This window comes from Phoxinus phoxinus, assembly GCF_949152265.1.
Source record: "Phoxinus phoxinus genome assembly, chromosome: 23".
NCBI classification, from domain to species: Eukaryota; Metazoa; Chordata; class Actinopteri; order Cypriniformes; family Leuciscidae; genus Phoxinus; species Phoxinus phoxinus.
The window spans coordinates 24,438,642-24,463,500 of NC_136898.1; the positions used below are offsets into that span (position 1 = coordinate 24,438,642).

Below are 24,859 nucleotides of genomic sequence, written 5' to 3' on the forward strand. Positions count from 1 at the left end.
AATCGTGCTGGATCACCTCCCTCAGATCCCTCTTCTTGCGGGAGTTGCACCTCTTCTGCGAACTACTCCTCCACGGAGGAGGCGCACGAGAGGCAACACTGGCTCTCTGCCCCTGTCTAAGGTCCCCGGACCATGATGGGCCAGGCCCTCCCGTCTGTCTGGGTGTGGATACGGATCTCAGCGGTATGTAGGTCCTAATATAGCAGGGCGCGCCCTCGCCTCTCTGAACTTTCCAGCCACCGCCTACACGGAGGTGCCGAAAAGCTCAGAGGGCGAAACCAGTGAATCGAGGAGAAAGCCTTTCTCTCTTCTCCCCAATGTCGGCCAGGTTCACTCCGTGGCGCAGCTCAGTAACCGCCTCAGGGGCCCCACCCCCTGGTCGAGATCCCCCAGCAGATTGGCCTGGTGTACCTGCAATACCGCCATGGTGTGCAGGGTTGCACCGGCCTGACCCGCTGGCGTGTATGCTCTGCCATTAAACTGGCAGGGTTGGAGCTCTCAGTGTCGACGCCTGCCAGACACGAGATAGTTGCAAACATCTCGTCAATGGGCGGCATCGACACATACCCATGCTCTCCTATCACCCCAACATCAGTGAGACTAGCCCGCTGATGTCGGTGGACATGGGCAGAGTATGGGTTCTTCCATGTCCTCTCGATCTCAGTATGAGATCGGGAAGAAATGAAAGGCTCACCTGAGCTGGTGGTTTTATGACCGGGGAAAAAAACGCTCTCATAGTGAGCGATTTTTCCCCCAACGTGCAGCCACGGCAGCTGAGCCTGCTCGCGGAGCGTTTCCATAACACCAACCAGTTCAGCATACACGGGGCAGGGTGGCTGAGAAGATTCAGGATCTATTTTTCCGATTACCTCATCAGCCATCTCCTGTTTGTCCGGAAAAGCACTCACTGCTTACTCTCGTCAGCCGCCACATCGTCTGAGAGGATTATACCCCTCTCAAGGCGATCGGCGGGCTTCATCTGGGATCTTTCACCCAGACGCTGAGCCCTCTTCTCTCAAGGAGAGGGCCAGACGAGATCGGAGCGTTCTCAAAGAAAAAACGCTCGCAATTGTACAGGCAGTTCCCTCAGGAACTGCCTGTGCGCGCTCTTCCTTCCCAGACAGAAAACGCACAGCTGAAAACACTCAGCCTTCTCAGTGCATTTCATAATTACCTTTTGATTTTCAAAAGCGGTTACAGACAAAACAGTCCCTGAAGACGAAAAGATGATTTGTCATGTTTGCAAGGCGCCCTTATATACTTCCAGGTCGCACGTTAATCATTCACATTAATGATTCACGGGCTGTCGCCGGTCAATGTGATTGCCGTGATTTGATTGTGATTTCAGACACCTGTCACGCCTGAGGCGTTCCCCATAGCGTCGATGACGTATTGTCGAGTTCCCTTCGAAAGGGAACTATTATTAATATTAAAGTATTATACACACTTTTAACGGGAGAAAAATAAAAGGGAATATAATGTGCCCTGATTTATCCACCTTATTTTGCATCAAGGAAATACGAATGTACAACACGTCCGATGCATTAGCTGCCATAGCTAAATAACCACACTGTACACAAAATTGCTGCGATTATTTATCACAACTTAAAATCCAACATTGTTTCAACTTTAAAAAGTATGTGTTCATGCTTGACTTAAAATATTAAGTTTAGTTAACTTTAGTTTAGTTTAGTTAAGTTGGATATTTAAGTTATCTCAACAAATTTTAAGTTGTTATAACTAATCGCAGCCACATTTTTTTACAGTGACAAATTGTCCGTAAACGGTAAAACTATTTGTGCTACAAACCAGCGTGTTTATGATTTTGAAAATAAAGAAAAATATCATGATAACAAATAAAAGTTTACAACATTAAGCAGCTGTATCTGTACAGCAAAAAATATCTGGAAGCAAATGACACCGGAAGCTTTGCACATTCAAGCTAAAAAGGGACACATCCATCGTCTTGCGTTAAAAATAAGGTGGACAGGCAATCAATGTGAAATGATGCGCAAAATGGACTGAACAAAAACTGCGTAAAAGGCAACTATTCTTTAATTGAACGGATATCATATCTCCATATTTCTATGGATGAAAACAGTGAATGTGAGTAATTGGTGATTGGATGTGATGTACAGGGCAGTGAATGGAGGAAGAGATCAGAGAGGGTGTAAGGCGTCCCACAGGCAAAGTCAGAAGCAAAAACCACACGCAAGCCGACGGTGTCCTACCACTGCCCGTGGGGCATACGGAGGACGAGAGGGGGGTGTTAGTGCACCTTTTTTTGGCCAGGTTTGGGGAAGGAGTATGATTTGATTCTGGAGAGAATTCCACCTGTGGCACCTTGCTAGAAACCGCAATTTTAAAGAGCATAAGGTTATTTTATCCTACACTATTTGATGCTTATATCTAATGCTTGACATCTATGACCCATTAGTATTGTGTTATACATTACAACAACAAAGCCAAACGCACTCAAAATAGGTTTCTTCAATAAATAATTCACCAATTCAATGTCAGTAGCATTCACATTTCCAGTGGCCATTGTGTTAAATGGACTGGGACAGTCTAGGTCAGTGGTTCTCAGCAGGCTTTGCTTCAGGACATAGATTACAAGTGGTGACCCAACGCACGGTCAGAATTGTTTATTGTATTAAAGTAGATAAAAATGAACTGGAAATGTATTACATAAACTGTCTAAACACAAATGAATGAACATGCCATAAACTGAATGAATAAGAAAAAGGACCATTTACCATGGTTTCTAAATGCCTCTTGAACGTCAGTGCTTTCATGCTCTTGGCAGCCAATAAGTTGCAGAATAAAACAAATTGTTGTCAGAACATATCATGTTTATCCCTAATGTGCTTAATCATTCATAATCTGCATATTAGGTTAGGTTTTTGAGGATCTTTGAGATATTTTGCTATCTCAAGTCAGATTATATGGGGACACGATGGGGGAAAAATCCCAGGAAGCAATTTTGCGTTTAAAAGACGTCTAATAGTCGTTTAATAGCTAAATCGTGACTACAGATTGACAATGACATGAAATTACACTTGGATCTTGTAGATATTATTGACATTGGTAACATGATGGGATATCAACCATCTCATGCACTGCCTGGCCAAAAACTACAATCGATCAGTTTTAAATTATAAGTGCTAGCATGAAATAAAACCAATCACATTGTATAACCACTGTTGACTTAGCTTACATGATGGAATATCATTTATCTCACAAGTTATTTTGGCAAAAACGACATGTACCCAATTTCAAGTGTTTTTTTTTTTGTCTAGAAGCGTAATACTCATAGCCGTATCGGGTCTATAGTTAACAGAGACAGTGAAATAACGGCTGTTGCTTCCTGGGAAATTTCTATGTTTTTTGCGTTCCCTCACAAACGTTTAGCGTTCCACAAAGAAACGTTGTATTTGTCTCAAACGTGTCCGATTGAGGAGCTGAAGCGCCCGCCTGCTCTTCTACATCCAGTCCCTCAGAGTCCGACGGCATGAGCTCCTCAGTCTGGGCCGGACGCAGAGCTAGCGGAGAGCCTGAGAAACCATATACATAATAAAGGCTAGATGTCTTACGGCGGAGTCTCTAACATCATCACCGGTGGCCATCTTGTCACAGGCAAGCTTTCTCTGTGGTGCCTGATGTGGTGAGTGATCTGCACCAACACAAATATTCTTATCTCGCTGAAATCTTGACGGATTTACAAACGGTTTGGTTTCTTACAAACGTTATTAACGTGGCTATAATTCTGGATGCTTGAACATGTTGAAATATATAATATTATAATTATTCATAAGTATGCAGTGTCATAACTACATCAGCGTCCGCCTGCGAACTTGCAACTGAACGCAGTTTCTTGGAGGAACGCAAAACTATCGCAAGAGAACGCAACATTTCTGGGTGGAACACAAAACTTTGGTGAGCGAAAACAATTTTTCTCAGGGAACAAAACATTTGCAAACGAACGCAACATTTCTCAGAGGAATGCAAAGGTTTTTCAAGTCTTTCGTGGATGAACGCAACACTTTTGTGAGCGAACGCAATGTTTTCCTGGATTAATGCAAAACTTTTTGTGAAAAAAACTCAATCTTTCTTGGATGAAAGCAAAACTTTTGCAAACAAATGCATGGGTTTCTCTTAAATGCAAAACTTTTGTGAGAAAATGCAGCACAAAAGCATTCAAATATATTGCATTGTGCATTATTGCATTTTGAATTGTCTTTCCCTGTTGTCCGTGGGACACGACCCAAATTAAATAAATTAATAACTTTTTTACAACAAAAATGAACCATCGCTGAACTTTCTTAAGCTGGACTGTGACGCTATTTTCTTCTAGAAACAAACGCTGTTGCATTCATTTCCTGTTATCTCTGTACAGCTGCTTTGAAACAAAGTATAAATGTATACACTGTACTCAGTATAAATAAAGATGACTTGACCATTTGAGAACCACTTCTCTATGCTTTATCGTACTAGCAATAAATACATTATTTTAAATAAATGAGCAGATAAAAAGTTTCATTTCCTTCATTATTTGTGTGTGAAACAATGAACAATAGTTTGTGGATATTTAAAAAAGTACAATAGCCCTCAGAGTGGTTCATATCATCAATATGTCAGTGCAGTTTAATGTCTTAAAAGCATGTTGACGTGTACTCGTCTTATAACACGTTCTCAGCCGTGTGTGTGTGTGTGTGTTGTGACAGTACTCACCCCTGAATGATGCGTTGGCCTCGGGCAGGACTCGGTGAGCACTCGGAGAAGGCCGTCAGGCTTGTACGTATAGTGTTCTACCAGCTATAATACATTGCACATCGATGTCAAATTCTGGGCATCATCACAGACTCATATACTTACACTACATTGCTTTTGACAAATGATGGATAAACTATCATCTATCTAACGCCAAGTGTACTTTCCTTTCATTTTTTGGTTCCTCACATGCTCTCGATCAGCACATGTTTGAAAGGCTACACAGTAATGCAGTGTTGTGACGCACCACCAATATCAAGCAATTTCTATATTAAAATACATTTTTAATGCACACCCACCTCATTCGAACCATGCAGCGCTCTTCTAATCACAAAGTGGTAGATTTTTGTGAAGGCTAGTTAATGGCCGGTCTAGCGTTACCTTTGCTAAAGCTTTGATGCATTGCATCACACACAGCCACACAACCAGGAAATCTAAATATAACATCATTGGTCAAATGTCAAGACGATTGTCTATCTCTACTAGACTAGGTGGCACTTTTTTCTGATGGTCCACTTTAGATATTATACAGTGTAGTAACTTTGCAAAACTTATTCTATAGGTGCCTAACCTGACAGTCTACTAATACTCCAATGAGAGTTAGTTGACATGTTGGAAAACTTTAAAGTTAAACTTGTAACTTTTCAACTGAATGTCAACTAACTCTCATTAGAATATTAATAGACTGTCAGCTTAATATCTGCGAACACTTTATTGTGATGCTCCTCAACAAACATTATACTGACTATATAATGTTGGGGAAAGTTATTTTTAAAAGTAATGCATTACAATATTGCGTTGCTCCCTTAAAAAGTAACTAATTGCATTACTTAGTTACTTTTTTTAGAAAAGTAATGCGTTACGTTACTTTTGCGTTACTTTTTTTCCCCACCTGGGCTGGGCTTGTTTTCTTATAACACAAACGTTCTATTTTTGGGGAAATGTAAAGACCCTTTCACACCAAAAGTGAAATAATAATCATCAGGCTGAAGGAAATGTGTACAGTAGACGAAATTTCTCTTTCTATAGTTATTTTTGCTTATTTAACTGAATCATCGAAGGTCAGAAGCAAGTACATTGGTCAATAAAGTGAGATTAAATGCATAAAAATGTATGTTTTATTAACATATTAAGTTATTGGAGGTTTGCATAGTATTCTGATTCTGCATTTCACAGATTTTATTCATTTTGAGGAATATTACATTTTTTTGTGCAAGTGGGATGAGTAAATGCTCACATTTAGTCTATAACTACAATAAACATCATGTTCACACACACACACACACACACACACACGCACACACGCATGTTTAGACAAACTTTGATTTGTCTCAACATGAGGACAGGAGAGCTGTCAGTCAATAAATGGGAAAACAAAGTATCTTGCATTACTTATTTGAAAAAGTAACTCAGATAATTTGTTGTAAATTTTAAAAGTAATGCGTTACTTTACTAGTTACTAGAAAAAGTAATCTGATTATGTAACTCAAGTTACTTGTAATGCATTTCCCCCAACACTGACTAAGTGACTTTGAAACTACATGTAAACCTAATCTACTCACCCTAACTGTCTACAAATAGTCTAATCAGAGTTAGTTGACATAGTTTTTACTTAGTTAGTACAATGTCTAAAGTGGACCATTGAAATAAAGTGTAACCCAAGATGGTTTTATGACAGATTGTGACAATGCAATAGACAAACCTGAACAGAAATAAATGATTTTTGCTAATTATGTCATTATTTTCTACACACACTGTATAGACTTCACCCGCTCGGAAGTCATAAGCAGGTTTGACGTGTATCTCGACAGGTTTGAATTACCTGCCAAAGTGTGTCGAACTTCTTCCCATCAGGAATGGAGAGTTTGCCAGCCCTGTCCTTATCAATGCGGTAGTGCATGACTTGGTTATTATGCAGGAGACACAGAGCAAAGGACACGTTTCTGCCATCGCTCTCTCTCTGTCTAATTCTGTCAGAAGGAGAGAAAGCATACAGTATATGTTCAGCAGAAGACCGTATATGTTCATCAGAAGACAGTATATGTTCAGCAGAAGACGGTATATGTTCAGCAGAAGACAGTATATGTTCAGCAGAAGACAGTATATGTTCAGCAGAAGACAGTATATGTTCAGCAGAAGACAGTATATGTTCAGCAGAAGACAGTATATGTTCAGCAGAAGACAGTATATGTTCAGCAGAAGACAGTATATGTTCAGCAGAAGACAGTATATGTTCAGCAGAAGACAGTATATGTTCAGCAGAAGACAGTATATGTTCAGCAGAAGACAGTATATGTTCAGCAGAAGACAGTATATGTTCAGCAGAAGACAGTATATGTTCAGCAGAAGACAGTATATGTTCAGCAGAAGACAGTATATGTTCAGCAGAAGACAGTATATGTTCAGCAGAAGACAGTATATGTTCAGCAGAAGACAGTATATGTTCAGCAGAAGACAGTATATGTTCAGCAGAAGACAGTATATGTTCAGCAGAAGACAGTATATGTTCAGCAGAAGACAGTATATGTTCAGCAGAAGACAGTATATGTTCAGCAGAAGACAGTATATGTTCAGCAGAAGACAGTATATGTTCAGCAGAAGACAGTATATGTTCAGCAGAAGACAGTATATGTTCAGCAGAAGACAGTATATGTTCAGCAGAAGACAGTATATGTTCAGCAGAAGACAGTATATGTTCAGCAGAAGACAGTATATGTTCAGCAGAAGACAGTATATGTTCAGCAGAAGACAGTATATGTTCAGCAGAAGACAGTATATGTTCATCAGAAGACAGTATATGTTCAGCAGAAGACAGTATATGTTCAGCAGAAGACAGTATATGTTCAGCAGAAGACAGTATATGTTCAGCAGAAGACAGTATATGTTCAGCAGAAGACAGTATATGTTCAGCAGAAGACAGTATATGTTCAGCAGAAGACAGTATATGTTCAGCAGAAGACAGTATATGTTCAGCAGAAGACGGTATATGTTCAGCAGAAGACAGTATATGTTCAGCAGAAGACGGTATATGTTCATCAGAAGACAGTATATGTTCAGCAGAAGACAGTATATGTTCAGCAGAAGACAGTATATGTTCATCAGAAGACAGTATATGTTAATCAGAAGACAGTATATGTTCAGCAGAAGACAGTATATGTTCATCAGAAGACAGTATATGTTCATCAGAAGACAGTATATGTTCAGCAGAAGACAGTATGTTCAGCAGAAGACAGTATATGTTCAGCAGAAGACAGTATATGTTCAGCAGAAGACCGTATATGTTCAGCAGAAGACAGTATATGTTCAGCAGAAGACCGTATATGTTCAGCAGAAGACAGTATATGTTCAGCAGAAGACGGTATATGTTCAGCAGAAGACCGTATATGTTCAGCAGAAGACAGTATATGTTCAGCAGAAGACAGTATATGTTCAGCAGAAGACAGTATATGTTCAGCAGAAGACAGTATATGTTCAGCAGAAGACAGTATATGTTCAGCAGAAGACAGTATATGTTCAGCAGAAGACAGTATATGTTCAGCAGAAGACCGTATATGTTCAGCAGAAGACGGTATATGTTCAGCAGAAGACCGTATATGTTCAGCAGAAGACAGTATATGTTCAGCAGAAGACAGTATATGTTCAGCAGAAGACAGTATATGTTCAGCAGAAGACAGTATATGTTCAGCAGAAGACAGTATATGTTCATCAGAAGACGGTATATGTTCAGCAGAAGACAGTATATGTTCAGCAGAAGACCGTATATGTTCAGCAGAAGACGGTATATGTTCAGCAGAAGACAGTATATGTTCAGCAGAAGACGGTATATGTTCAGCAGAAGACAGTATATGTTCAGCAGAAGACGGTATATGTTCAGCAGAAGACAGTATATGTTCAGCAGAAGACAGTATATGTTCAGCAGAAGACAGTATATGTTCAGCAGAAGACAGTATATGTTCAGCAGAAGACAGTATATGTTCAGCAGAAGACAGTATATGTTCAGCAGAAGACAGTATATGTTCAGCAGAAGACAGTATATGTTCAGCAGAAGACAGTATATGTTCAGCAGAAGACGGTATATGTTCAGCAGAAGACAGTATATGTTCAGCAGAAGACAGTATATGTTCAGCAGAAGACAGTATATGTTCAGCAGAAGACAGTATATGTTCAGCAGAAGACAGTATATGTTCAGCAGAAGACGGTATATGTTCAGCAGAAGACAGTATATGTTCAGCAGAAGACCGTATATGTTCATCAGAAGACAGTATATGTTCAGCAGAAGACAGTATATGTTCAGCAGAAGACAGTATATGTTCAGCAGAAGACCGTATATGTTCAGCAGAAGACAGTATATGTTCAGCAGAAGACGGTATATGTTCAGCAGAAGACAGTATATGTTCAGCAGAAGACAGTATATGTTCAGCAGAAGACAGTATATGTTCAGCAGAAGACAGTATATGTTCAGCAGAAGACAGTATATGTTCAGCAGAAGACAGTATATGTTCAGCAGAAGACGGTATATGTTCAGCAGAAGACAGTATATGTTCAGCAGAAGACAGTATATGTTCAGCAGAAGACAGTATATGTTCAGCAGAAGACAGTATATGTTCAGCAGAAGACAGTATATGTTCAGCAGAAGACAGTATATGTTCAGCAGAAGACAGTATATGTTCAGCAGAAGACAGTATATGTTCAGCAGAAGACAGTATATGTTCAGCAGAAGACGGTATATGTTCAGCAGAAGACCGTATATGTTCAGCAGAAGACAGTATATGTTCAGCAGAAGACAGTATATGTTCAGCAGAAGACAGTATATGTTCAGCAGAAGACGGTATATGTTCAGCAGAAGACAGTATATGTTCAGCAGAAGACAGTATATGTTCAGCAGAAGACAGTATATGTTCAGCAGAAGACCGTATATGTTCAGCAGAAGACGGTATATGTTCAGCAGAAGACAGTATATGTTCAGCAGAAGACAGTATATGTTCAGCAGAAGACAGTATATGTTCAGCAGAAGACAGTATATGTTCAGCAGAAGACAGTATATGTTCAGCAGAAGACAGTATATGTTCAGCAGAAGACCGTATATGTTCAGCAGAAGACGGTGTATGTTCAGCAGAAGACCGTATATGTTCAGCAGAAGACAGTATATGTTCAGCAGAAGACAGTATATGTTCAGCAGAAGACAGTATATGTTCAGCAGAAGACAGTATATGTTCAGCAGAAGACAGTATATGTTCAGCAGAAGACAGTATATGTTCAGCAGAAGACGGTATATGTTCAGCAGAAGACAGTATATGTTCAGCAGAAGACAGTATATGTTCAGCAGAAGACGGTATATGTTCAGCAGAAGACAGTATATGTTCAGCAGAAGACAGTATATGTTCAGCAGAAGACAGTATATGTTCAGCAGAAGACAGTATATGTTCAGCAGAAGACAGTATATGTTCAGCAGAAGACGGTATATGTTCAGCAGAAGACAGCTCAAGGACTGACTGTACACACATCAACACTAGATGGAGCTGGAGATGCTTTTTAAAACACAGATTCGCTATTCAGAGTCAGTGTGCAGTGGATGTACTGTAGCTAAACTACTGTTTAAACAAAGTGGAAATATAGAAATAAACAATAACACATTTTGATTACTAGTTTTTTTTTTAGCTTTAGTAAAAACTAGAAAGTTGAAAGCCAATGACAAAGTCCTCAAGATGATAAAACCTTATTTGTTTTTTTGTAAATAGACTGTTTCTGTCTATTGTGTTTCTCTAGACTGCATTGCACACACGCACGTACACACACACACACACACACACACACACACACACACACACACACACACACACACACACACACACACACACACACACACACACACACACACACACACACACACACACACACACACACACACGCATGTTTTAAGATGGTAGCCAGTGATCTATTTAAAGCAGGTGGAGACTATACACTGCCTCTCTACCCCCACCCAGCCCTGCTCTTGTTTTCCGCCTCCACACACACACACACACACACACACACACACACTCTCTCTCTCTCTTCGGTCACTTCAGGAAGTCCTCTCGAACAGTGTCACAGCGGAAACCACACACACACACACACACACACTGCCTCTTCTCTGCCTCGCCTCTTTCCCTTCAGAGCAGTGGCGCTGCAGTCCAAACCCGGCTTACTTCTTACAGCCACGAATTCACTTGCAATAGTTTTGGGATTTCCATTTAAGGTTTATGACTAACTCAAAATGTTATATAGAATCTTTATCATGATACTAAAGAAATAATTACATTAAAGCACATGAAAACAGTCAAACTTGACTTTAATTTAATGGAAACGCTACATTATTTAGACTCATGTAACGCACGCAATAACAACACACCACTTTTACTTCGGTCTCCTTAGCTAAATTAAATTAAATGCGGTCAGTTAATTGAACAAAAACAGTTCCATATTTTTAAGCACTTGGTTTATGTTATATACAATAACGTTTAAAAGTTTGAGGTCTATTTTATGAAAGAGGTCTCTCACCAAGGCTGCATTTATTTGATCAAAAATACAGTAAAAACAGTAATTTTGAAAAATATAACTGTTTTCTATGTGAATATATTGTAAAATGTCATTTATTCCTGTAATCTGAATTTTCAGCATCATTACTGGAGTCCTCAGTGTCACATGATCCTTCAGAAATCAGTCTAATATGATGATTTGATGCTCAAGAAACATTTCTGCTTCATATTTGTGTAGAAAATGTGATGTTTTTTTCAGGATCCTTTATGAATAGAAAGTTATTTGAAAATTGTATTTGTAGCCATGTAAAAGTCTTTACTGTCACTTTTGATCAACTGAATGCATGATAAAATTATTATTATTATATTTTTTAAATCCTGCTAACACTAAAGTTTTGAACAGTAGAGTAGATCTAGATTATAGCCTATAGCTAATATGTATTCTGGGTGAAGATGTGATGAAATCCAAGATGGTGTCTCAGTGTTCTTGATGTTGGATAAGTCATGTGGATAGGACTTACAGGAACTTCCCGTTGACGTGCGAGCTCCTGCGCAGGCGCTGCTCCGAGTCCTCGCGGTCGATCCTGCCGTGGAACCAGGGCATCTTCTCATGCGCAGTTGTGGAGATGAGCTTCTCCAGCTGAGGTCTCTGGCTGATGATGGCCTGCTCCAGAGCCGAACCCTGACACACAACACACACAACACAGCTAGCTGACTGCTTCTTTTATATCACATAATGTGCATTTACGCTCACTTTTTAAGCGGCACCCCCTTTTTTTAATAGACATGAAAATGCACAATCCGCACTTAGATGGTTGTAATTCAAGAATGCTTTGGAATATAGATTGGTCTTCTTTTAAATAAGACATTTGGCATATTTTTTGTAGAAGTGAAATAAATTAAGAAAGTTAAAAGAAAAAAAGTTACAGAAGTTTGAGTTTATGAAAATGTACAATGTTAAAAATTTAATTATTCATATTTTATATATAATATATATTTTCAAAACCTGGAGGACTCACTAATGCTGAATCTATTATTTTTTTTATTTATTTTTTCTTTATATTTAAAACATTTTCAGACCTTTTTTTCTAAAAGAATTGAATGGATGCTATCTTTTGAACTCTTGGCATGAAAACAAACTGAGGTTTCTACCATTCTTTCATGATTTCAAAATAAAGGCCTGAACACGCCTTAGGAGTATGAACATATTCTTGTTGCAAATTGATAAATTACGGCTCCTCTGAAATTTATTTTGAAAATAAGTCACCAAATATGTAAATAGAGATAGTAAGCTTTTAAATTATATTTAGTTTGTCAAGATTAGTTTAGGTTTAGAATAGGATATTACTGTTTTAAATATCGTCACCTTCCTAAAATAATAAGTCCTTTTCATTTTCAAATGACTTAGGCATTTATTTTAGGAAGGTGACGATATGTAATGGCTGTGCACTGAGACGTGATGAAGCCAGTCAGTGTATATGGGGATGATTAGGAGGCCATGATGGACAGAGGTCACTGGGGGAAATTTGGCCAGGATGCCGGGGTTACACCCCTACTCGTTTCGGAAGACAACCGGGGATTTTTTTGTGACCACAGAGAGTCAGGACCTCGGTTTAACGTCTCACCCGAAGGACGGTATCTTCATCGGTGTCATCGTCACTACACTGGGGCGTTAGGACCCACACAGACCACAGGGTGAGCGCCCCCTGCTGGCCTCACTAACACCTCTTCCAGCAGCAGCCTGGTTTTCCCATAGACAGTATATATTCCCAGGAGTCTCCCATCCAGGTACTGACCCGCTCAGCCCTGCTCAGCTTCAGTGGGGTATCAGTCTTGGGCTCCAGGGTGATGTGGTGCTGGCGTGTTTTATATGGTGTTTGCGTGTCTTTGCAGTGTGTGGACACAACCACCATACATAAATGTTTTCACAGTTGCTGCAAATGTTTAAAAGCTGACACCAACAAAAACAAAATGTGCAAATACTAACTTATTTAGTTCTCTTAATCTGGCATACTTCTGAGTGAAATTGCCTATATAGACCTATCCACTATTCACGCACGCACTAACCTAGAATACTGTCTGTCCTACATGTTGTCACTTCAGTCTCTCCGTCATTGTCCGACTCTGGTTTAAACATAAAACTAAAAGCCAGAACTATTTCTGACACTCCAGACGGCTAGGTGGCGATGTGAAGCACTGAGAGTGAAAGAGACGCTGACACAGTTGTTCATGTTTAATACGGTAAAGTGGCTGCTTTAACCCTCGGTGCTCTTCGCGTGTCGCTCAAAAATGACAGAATTGTTTTTTTTTTTGGTCAGTGAAATTAATTTTAGTTTGATAATGTTTTGTTATTTTCCTGTACTGGCGCATGCCTGTGACGTAAACGCGTATGCAACGCCTTCACTTTCTAGCAGAGTTTTGTGTTTTTACCGTTTTTACCCTTTAGACGGGAACGCGACGGTGGAGCGTTTTTAAGATTTCCACTCTGGAGGGTGGTTTCACTTTTTTGCGTTTTTCAGCCCCAAAAACACCGTCGCGTGTAAACGAAAGGCACACCGATAAAATATTTTTACGTTTTCACCCGCGAGCGTTCTCGTGTAAACAGGGCCTTAGCCATAGTCAACGCTTCATTTACACATGTGGCTGATGCTGTAACTAAACTCAACCACACACGCCTTCTTTCATCAGTTTGTTGCACTCTTCTCTTTAACTTTTGACAGTCTGTAGAACTCGAAATGTTTTTCCCCGATGCGACCGATTAGTACAGACCAAAACTCGACCATTTTTCAGCAGCAATAATCAGCCAAATTTGCGAGTCCATTCAGTTCAGTGGCATTGTTTACGTTCAGTGCCTCCAAAATGGCCGACTTCCGGATTGATGACGCGTCGTGAAAACCCTCTATACTTTAAACCAGGAGGGCAGAGTTTTGCTCCAACCCCAATTAAACACACCTGATCCAGATAATCAGGGTCTCACTAGGCTAGAAACGTCCAGGCAGGTGTGCTGGAGATGGTTGGAGCTAAACTCTGCCGGACAACGGCCCTCCAGGACCGAGTTTGGTGACCCCTGCTGTAAACGAACACCAACCTGTAAATTCCACGTTTGTTTGACATACTGGCGGATGAGCTGCTCCTTGAGGTCTTCAAAGGGACCCACTTTAGGCTCAGTGCCCCGCGGCCGGCTAAAGGGCCTCTTCAGCAGGCACACGAGCCCGTCAGACTCCTGCGAGTGGTAGTCGATCACGTCTATCGGGGTTCGGTGTGACTTGCCCCCGGCGATGGCGTACATGTCGTTGATCTCCCTCTCGATGGTGTAGTGGTAGAGCTGGCGGCCGTAGGACACGGAGAGCGCGTACCCGCCGAGGAAGCTGCGGCTCTGGCGGAGCAGGTACAGCCCGTCGCCCGCGCCGCCCTGGCGCAGGTACTCCTCCGCCTCCTCGCGCGTGATGTTGCCGAAGAAGTACGGCAGCACATGCACCTTGTCCACCATGACTGCGGAAAGCCTAGAGGATCGCTAATGACCTGCGAAAGGACAATGTGTAGATCATTTCCATCAGATTTTTAGTTGAAAATCATTGAGGCTTCAATCACACACACACACGAGTTCTGTACACATTTAAATAGGCAAAAATCTACACTGTAAAAAATTATTGTGATTTTAACTGTAGAGTCTTTTAACGGTAAAAGAATGCTACAGTGAAAAACTGTTAATTGGTTAACAGAAAGTGTCCGTACTATATACGGTAAATAAATGTGATAGATCTAATGGTACATTTCATGTAATTTTACTGTAAAATAACGTTAAATTTACAGTTTTTGAAAGTGAAAAAGAACAACTCATTGTATAATTTACGGTGAAAAAACGTAAATTGACATTCCCACAATTCCCTGCGTGACACTTCACATTTGATGTATTTTTGTTGAAATAACTGTTTCTTCATAGTTTTCTTAGTTTTTTTCTAATCAGTTATGCACATTAGGGTTTTATGTTACATTTAATGTTGTTAAATTAATGTTTATTGCATTTTTAAAATGTCACGTGTGTGTTACCATGATGGTGTTTAATGTGTGTGTGAATGACACTGTGTAGCTTCTATATTTGTGGAAGAGCTGCTTGTGTTGAGCTTTGATTGATCATGTGACTCTCATCGCTGCTGTGATTGGTGCTTATCAATGTATTACAAAGGTACAAAACAGATATTAATACTTCAATAGGATGGTAAATTCACATTAGATCAGATAATAAAATACGGTTTATTACTGTAAATTTTAAGTTAAGTCTGTAAAACCAATAACGTTGCTACCATATTTTTGACGGTAAAGTTCTGGCAACCACAGCTGCCGTTTTTTTACCGTAAAAATCACGGTTTAATTTTTTACAGTGTAGAGATTAAACCCTGTGATGCCATTTAACGAATTTGCTTAATAAAATACTGTTGTAAAGAAAATGCATGGCCTTAATATTAAAATGTGTTGGCTACACTCAATGTCAAAAGTTAGCTACACTTTTGTTGGCTAAAAAATGCTGGGTTGTTTTAACCCAAAACCCAAATGTTGAGTTAAAAATGTAATTTAAAATTGAAACCCAACGGTTGGGTTTGTCCATATTTGACCCAAAGTTGGGTTAAAACAACACAGAGTGTATGTGGACAATAACACATTACGTACTAAACGTTGAGCCTAACAACTGCAATTAAAATAATCAAATTAAAATATTGGACAAATGTTCATTTCTATCATATTTTGGTTACACTTTATTTTAAAGGTGTCATTGTTACATATTAAAGCAATAAGCCCCTTGAAGCCGTGTTTTGCAGTGGATGTAGAGCAGCTAAGGGGCGTTGTCAGGCACGGCGCGGAGCAAAACCCGCTTAGCTGTTCTAAATCCACTGTAAAACACGGCTTCAAGGGGCTTATTGCTTTTATAAAACGGTTACTCCATAAAAATATTAATTTTTATATTTATATTATTCATAAAATAACCAACAGCAACAAAACAAATATTGTACCACTTCGAACGGCTTCGAACCGGCTCAACCAATCAGAATCAAGGACCGGAACTATCCATTTTATAATATATATAGGCCCAAATATTTAGATATTTAGAATTGTATATTTAAGTACTGAGAAATATTAAGCAACTACATGTACTTACTTTAGGGTTAGGGTACACTCTAAAAAATGCTGGTTGTTTTAACCCAATTTTGGGTCAAATATGGACAAACCGAGCCGTTGGGTTAAATTTTTTAATTACATTTTTAACCCAACATTTGGGGTTTGTCCATATTTGACCTCAAATTGGGTTGAAACAACCCAGCATTTTTTAGAGTGTATGGATTAGGATTTGGTTGAGAGTTAGTTGCATGTAATTATGCATAATTTACGGTTATTACTATGTTAAAAAGGCTACATGTAACATACAGTATGTAACGAGGACAATAAAATGTTACCCATATTTTTAGTGAAAAATCAGCGAGGCTTCAATCACACACCCACGAGTACTGTACACATTTAAACACAATAGATTAAACCCTGTGACGATAATGCCAACCTTATGATGCCATTTAATGATTTCATTTCATGATGGTGTAAAGAAAACGTATGGCCTCAATATTGACATGTGTGCTGTTCTGTTCTGTTAGTATAAGACATCACACACTTAAATATTGTGTCTAACAACTGCCATTAGCCATCAGCGTAATACATTTGTGAAGAAATAAAGTTTATTTGATGCATTCTGTTGTCTCTTTAATTCTGTTATCTTTAGTGTTTCATTTTAATCTGTTTCTTATATCATTTTGTGATATGATCACTTAATGTACCTATTGCAAATATAGAGATATCAATATTAATTTTGTTTATGTTCTTGCACTCTAAAAAATGCTGGGTTGTTTCAACCCAAATTTGGGTAAAATATGGACAAACCCAGCCGTTGGGTTAAATTTTTACATTACATTTTTAACCCAACGTTTGGGTTTGTCCATATTTTACCCAAAATTGGGTTGAAACAACCCAGCATTTTTTAGAGTGTGTTTATTTATGTATTTACACTACAAGTAAAGGAATTGGCATAATCTGTATAACATTTCCAGCTGAAAAAACTCAACTAAATATGAGTAAACTAAACTTATATAACCTTTGTTTCAAGTCACAAATAGTCAAGACAATGGATTACTTCAAGTCAAAGTTTTTGAAAACGCATAAGCTTGAGTTCAAAATTAAAGAGAAGAAAAAAAGCTCAAATGACTTAATCTGTTATTAATGTTTCCCACATTTTCTACATTAATAAACTATGAAATAACACAAAAATGGAAGTGTGAGAATCATTTAATGATGAATAAAATTAAACGGATCATTATCAGTCTGTCAAACAGGAGTTCACATGGTTGTTTCCTTCACCACCATGTCCAAATCATTAAATATATATATATATATTTGCCACATTTATTTATATATATAGCCTACATACAAAATGAATTTAAAGTAGCCTATTTAAGCTCAAAAAGGTTTTGAGAGGCTTTGACTGACAGTGTATTTTATTTTATTTCCCCCTTTTTTTGCCCAAAAATTTCTTACAAAGTAAATGACATGAGTGTAAATGTATATTTGAAACTCTAACGTGTGTAAGAAGTTAAAAGACGAACGGCATGCGCCTCTGAGAATCTAGTTCACGCAGAAAGAGGAAGCGGTCAAGTCTTTTGCAATAACATTTAAACTCGACTATATCTTAAGCCCACGAAGCGTTCATGCGCTTAAAGAGGACTACACAAGTCAAGGCCACGATTAAACTCTTTACATGGAAACGACAGATCTCAAGCTTCCAGAGAGGGATTGCCAAATGCTCACATGTGATATACCCCGAAGTGTGGATTCATAATCATTATAAATAAAATGTAACCACGTCCATGCTAACTCATAACTAATCCCAGCAATATAACCCCAGTTCAATCTCCTCGCATGATCTTGATAGATAGTTTTGACTTGTTTATATATGGTCAAAGCTGATCAAATGGCCTGACTAAAAGTGAATGACTGAAATACATACGCTGGATCAGCTTTACATAGTGCTACATTTATATCTATTATGCTTTGTTTGTTTTTCTTTTAATTGTCCCAGTATAATGCAAAATTAATGTGCCTGAAGTACAAAATGAAGCAAACAGAAAATACATCCTCTAGCCATTTTACTCACTAAAAAGCGACCTCAAACTCAAGCGCCAATGCAAAACCTCAGGCTCTCGTGTTAATGCATGAAAGAGAAGCGAGTCGAGTACATGCATCAAATTCAACCGCAAAAGATTCCATAAAGAAGAAGCAAGACATGGTCAGGTTATTGCTACCGAAGAGCAAAATGTGATGTTTGTAATGGAAAATTAGTCTCAGCTTTCTGAGAAAAGCAGAAATCCACAGAAGCAACAAAGCAAAGCATGAATAGCCACTGGTCAGATGTGTTTAAATGATGTCATTTGGGGATTTTATAGTTATACAGGTCTAAGGCGGTTTGGTGAGATCATAAAATGTTATACCGAGGTGTATTATAATGCCAAAATTATATCATAATAGTATTGTGTCCTATTTACGATTTTATAAATGTCTTTTTGTTCTATAGAAGAGTGGACCATCATTTTATATGAAAGGATTTCTGACATTTTTAAAAGCCGTTTTAAATTATACAATTCTTTCATCATAAATTATAATATATAATATAATACCAATTTGGTGACATTATAAGTGAAGTGTTAAAATATCAGCATTTGTTATATGTTTTTCATAACATCTTGTACAAGATTCAAAACCGTATAAATTTCTAATTATTTCCAGGTTAGAAATTATATTTTAAAAAGCAACATGTACACTGTAGTCTCGCATTCAGACGTTTGGACTTTAGTGTATAATTTTTTTGTTTTTGCCAACATGCAAATGTTCCAGATCTTTGGAAGTAATCATTAATAAATTATTGCTGAAATTTTAACACATGCATGAAATAAGTTTGTACCTTAATAAATCATTAAATCCTCTTTAAGAGAATTGAGTCCACAATTACAGAAACATCTGATATTTCTGAACAGCTTTGCTTTTAAATTTACTTCAAAGTAATAATGACAGATCAGTTATTGCCACAACAAAGAGCTGTCGCAGATATTACACAGATCATTTAAAACCTTTATTTGCCCTTTTATTTTCATTGTGCCATAAATAAATGGAAGATATTAGAAAATTATAATAGTTATGTATATGATGATCATTTACAATTGTGTAATATAATCATTGTATATGTATAATATAAACATTGCATATCAAATATCCGAATAATTCATGTAAAAATTTAATGAAGTGTTTCAAGTTTTTTTTTTTTTTTGTCTCGCATCAATAATTTAGGCAACTTCGCCTTATGAATTCGTCCAATTTAACATCATACTTGAGCACAAAATCTGCCGTACACATTAACACGTATAGAATTAGACGTTTTCCTACCTTACGAAGTGTGCTGAACTCCTCAGTTTGGACAGGGACTGCACAGCATGTTCAGATGGCTGTCTAACTGAACAGGATGTGGTATGACCAAAAACTCAGTGGATAGTTCAAAAGAAGCTGTCGATTCAGGAGCACTCACACTTCTGTGAGAAACTGTGAGCGTACACACACTGATGTGCTGAAACACATCGCTTTTCACATTTGTGTTGCTGTCATTGAACCGACACAAACCTTTTTACTTCAGTAAGTAAATGCAACTATTTGTGGACTTCCTCATTTTGAGAAACTTCTGCTACTTCCTTCACTATATATTTTTTTGTCCTATCTTTAACTTCCTCCTCTCTCTCAGAAGGAAAACGCATAATATTTAGTCACCGAGCAGCCATGAGCCTTGCTCAATTTTAAACATTTTTATAGTTTGCATTGAACAAACATCACATTGTACAGTTTTTACAATTCCACATATGCTACAGTCGAGTCATGTTCCCCATATACATATTATACTAATTACAATAATTGTGTAATAACGCTGAACCTAACCGTAACCCATATCTTATTACCCTGAAGAAAGTACTGTAAAATAAAGTGCAACCAAAACATTATTTCAAAATCAAAATGTTTTTTTATGGTCCCACTTTAGGTGTCTTTACCTATATGCATTTACATTTAAATAAATAATTTGATTGTGAATAAATTGTGAACTTATGTATTCATAAGAATAGACCAACTTCTAATATGTACACAATCATTGAGTTAACACTATTAATATGATAACTACTGAGCAATTCTTTGCTTAACAATTTATAATGATGAAATGGTAGCACTTTATTGTACAGTCCCCCATAGTAGTTGCAATATTTGTGTAATCTAACCCTGTCCCTAACCTTAACCCGGTATGTTCTTAGGTACACGTGCATGCACTGTAAAATAACATGCAAGCGATGAAATAAATAAGTGATGGAAAATGCAAGCCACAACTGTTGTTCAAACCTGTAAAGTGCATCGTGAAGCGTGACGTGCCAGTGTATGAAGCTGCCGGTGTGTGCAGTGCTGAGAGCAGATGTGTGTGCGGATCACTGAGCCGTGAGGAGGATAACTTCAGTTCTGAGATACACCTGTTTGCCTGTCAGTCCGCGACTATATACAATTGTGATCATCACACATAATACATGCTAAAATCATACATCTCATGTTGCAAATGCCAACACACACAGGATTGTTTGATTCCAGCAACAGAGAGAAACACACACAGCTTCAAGAACAACCATCTGAGAATTTCGCAACTGACTGACATTTAAACCTTAAAGCTTCAGAATTGCATTTTAAAGGCTTGAAGCTCTGCGCTCTTGGAGTGACATTATTTGTGGTGTGAAATTTAGAGTGAAATTTATTTAGTTAATTTCTTTAAAACTCACTTCATTTCATTTAAATATTTTTCAGGCACTGCATGTCATGATCGTGGGGACCCTGCTAATGTGGCCGCCGTCGATTTGGGATTCTGGACATGCGCTCGAGGTCAACATATATTCCTCTTCGTCTTTCACACGCTCTCTCTTGTGCCTGTAGAATATTTTTCGAGAATGCGGTGAGTTTTGAAGAAATCAGACTTGTTTTGTGAAGTTTCCTCTGTTCTCAGCAGAGGGCGGCACAATGCTGAGATGATCAACTGAACGCCTTCATGACGACCACATCTGTTGCTGTGGTTAGCAGTCCTTTATTTTCATAAACTGATCAAAGTTGATCTTATCAGACCCACATGTACTCTCTCTCGGCCTTCAGTCTGGTATCATTAGCTAAGTTGATGATGACACTACTGTCTTTGTAGAGATGCTTTACAGCGAATCGGATTTGTTTCATAATTCACGAATTTTGCAACATTCGATGGTCCGCTTTAGATATTGAACTACGGTAACTATAAGTAACTTGTCAACTAACTCTCATTAGAGTATTAGTAGACTGTTATCTGCGAACACTTTATTGTGATGCTTCTCAACAGATACTGACTATAATGACTTTTCAACTACATGTAAACTTATTCTACTGACCTAACTGTAGTGTCTACTAATACTCAAATGAGAATTAGTTGACAAGTTACTTATAGTCGGAATGTCTAAAGTGGACCATTGAATTAAAGTGTTACCCAACACAACTGTATTGAATCAACACTGAATTGACCGTTCGCAAAGAGCCGCCCCCCTTAGTTACTGTTGCTATGTCCGACAAGGAGAATGACACAAGGAGAAGACACTGACAGACACAGACCAGCTTACTTTTCGGTTACTTTTGATATTAAACATATTAAACAAAGTCTCACCTTTCAAATTTGGTCTTTTTTAAAAAATTTTATTTATTTAAACAATAAATAGCGTTTTGTGGCTCTTTAATGTGTCTGTCAGATCGCTGTGTCGCCTCAGTTAAAGCCGCTCGTGAACCGATCATCTCTTCCTTCTAGTTCATTTGTAGCATCAAATAAACATGAATGAACATCAGAAGGAATGTTGTTTTAACCGCAGAAGACGTCAGTTCACTCCGCTTCTCAAGCTCAAATCCTCCAACGTTAATCTTATAACTCTCCTGAGTGCTTTGCCGGACAAAATGGCGGATGGCGAATTATAATTGGTCAGATCACCTGTCAATCAAGCTCCCTGCGAAGGGTCAATTGACTTGATCTGAATAATGACACTTGTCTTCTGTAGAGCTGCTGAAGATTAGATTTTGTCTAATATTTGATGATTTTATCACTGTGAAGCTGCTTGTGAAACAATATGTATTATAAAGCACTGTATAAATAAAAGTGACAACTTGAAAAGCGTCTTTTTGTTTTAAAAGCATCTTATTGAAACTTTTCATAATAATAATTGTTTTAGACTTTTAAACAAGCCCTCATTGTCCACAACAATATTTGAAGGTCTCCTCACTTACAGTTTCCACTGATAAATATGTAATTTTTATTTATTATAAAAATATTTTTTTTTTTAGATTTTTAGTTGTTCTAGTGTGGCGAGCACGACGAGGCCGTGGCGTGATTGATAATGAGCGCGACGCACCGGTCTCGTATCTCTCACGTAGGAGCGACCACAGTGGTGATGGAGAGAGGAACAGGCCTGGACTTATGTTATGTTTTGTTTCTGTTCCCGCCTCCTTCTTCCCATAACAACATAACAGCACGAGGGAGCGATGGCCGCCGATTGCTGCCCGAGGCGATGGTGCTGGAGCGATGGAAGATCAGGTGGGACGAAGAGCTCGCTGCCGTGCTCCTGGGTCGAGGAGAGGTGCGAGGAGGGTCTCGTGGGTGCCCCCCGGCCTGCGAGGGGCGATGGGGGTATGTGGCGAGCATGACGAGATGGAGGGCCGTGGGAGGACGGCACGAGGCCGGGGGTGTGATTGATAATGAGCGACATGTGCTCAAGATACGTCGAGATACGTCGTATCTCTCACGGAGGAGCGGAAGCATAAAAGGAGGAGCGACGACAGTGGAGATGGAGAGAGGAAATGGCCTGGACTTATGTTATGTTTTGTTTCTGTTTTGTGTGGCCAGCAGTCGTCCGTGAGGGGCTGGTGGCTTATTATTAAATTTTTGTATTTGTTTATTTATTTATCAAAATCTGTGAATGTTTGCCGGTTCCCGCCTCCTTCTTCCCATAACAACATACCTCGTTACATCTAGCTTTTTTCAAGCTTGTTTGGTCTTTTAAGTTATCTTGAGGCCCTCTAGTGGGCCCCGGCCCCCGTGTGCAGAACTACTGCTTTAGATTTTGCTTAAAAACTCATGAAATTCAGTCGTAAAGTCGTAGTTGTTAGGCATAGGCAAAACTTGGGGATAATAAAAAAATGCATAAAACAAATGTGCTAAAAACTTGGTATATTGTACATAAATACCGAACATCTTAAAAATGGCATTCTATCCAACAGGAAGTGGGACATTAAGGGTTTTGTGAAAATGAAAATCACACAACTTTTAAATACTCTTCTTAGAGGATTCATGTTGACCAAACTTTTTATGTTTTTGTATGAAGGTTCTCTGTAAACAGAGCGAGTGTGTAGAAGAGTAGACCGTTCACAGGTCATCATAAGGAGCCGATTGCCTTCTCTCAGTTTCTGCAGCTCACACAGTGAACAATGACTATATGTGCAGGACAGGTCAATGCATTCGATTCCCAGGAAATTGCATGAACTTATGAAATGAAAACCTTCAAAGACAGGTGGAAATGAGGTTTGCTTATACGCAGCAGACAGACATCATATCACTTCTCGCTCTATCCCTGACAGAGAGCCTTGATTGGCCAATATCTGCAAAACAAATAAGGGATGCAGGGAAACTGGAGGGACAGAGGCGAGGGACGGCTATAGGCTTCTTCTGGTGCTGATTGGTTGGAGGGACGGCTATAGGCTTCTTCTGGTGCTGATTGGTTGGAGGGACGGCTATAGGCTTCTTCTGGTGCTGATTAGTTGGAGGGACGGCTATAGGCTTCTTCTGGTGCTGATTGGTTGGAGGGACGGCTATATGCTTCTTCTGGTGCTGATTGGTTGGAGGGATGGCTATATGCTTCTTCTGGTGCTGATTGGTTGGAGGGACGGCTATATGCTTCTTCTGGTGCTGATTGGTTGGAAGGATGGCTATATGCTTCTTCTGGTGCTGATTGGTTGGAGGGACGGCTATATGCTTCTTCTGGTGCTGATTGGTTGGAGGGATGGCTATATGTTTCTTCTGGTGCTGATTGGTTGGAGGGACGGCTATAGGCTTCTTCTGGTGCTGATTGGTTGGAGGGACGGCTATAGGCTTCTTCTGGTGCTGATTGGTTGGAGGGACGGCTATAGGTTTCTTCTAGTGCCGATTGGTTGGAGGGATGGCTATATGCTTCTTCTGGTGCTGATTGGTTGGAAGGATGGCTATATGCTTCTTCTGGTGCTGATTGGTTGGAGGGATGGCTATATGCTTCTTCTGGTGCTGATTGGTTGGAGGGACGGCTATAGGTTTCTTCTGGTGCTAATTAGTTGGAGGGACGGCTATAGGCTTCTTCTGGTGCTAATTGGTTGGAGGGACGGCTATAGGTTTCTTCTGGTGCCGATTGGTTGGAGGGACGGCTATAGGCTTCTTC

General features: G+C 39.1%; 1 protein-coding gene across 3 annotated transcripts in view; it reads right to left on the reverse strand.

Annotated features, from left to right (window-relative positions):
* Positions 1-20,040, reverse strand: part of syk (spleen tyrosine kinase) — a 42,106-nt gene extending 22,066 nt beyond the window's left edge. The window contains exons 1-7 of one of the 3 annotated variants that reach the window (XM_079600191.1): positions 19,761-20,040; positions 14,374-14,807; positions 11,807-11,967; positions 6,593-6,740; positions 4,732-4,815; positions 2,757-2,798; positions 2,279-2,347 (exon numbers count right to left, since the gene is read on the reverse strand). In XM_079600191.1, coding sequence (XP_079456317.1) covers positions 2,279-2,347; positions 2,757-2,798; positions 4,732-4,815; positions 6,593-6,740; positions 11,807-11,967; positions 14,374-14,775 — 906 coding nt within the window. In that variant the 5' untranslated portion in view covers positions 14,776-14,807; positions 19,761-20,040. The remainder of the gene's footprint in view (positions 1-2,278; positions 2,348-2,756; positions 2,799-4,731; positions 4,816-6,592; positions 6,741-11,806; positions 11,968-14,373; positions 14,808-19,760) is intronic. The other 2 variants (XM_079600192.1, XM_079600193.1) reach the window with 2 other exon arrangements.
* Between the last annotated feature and the right edge of the window lie 4,819 nt (positions 20,041-24,859).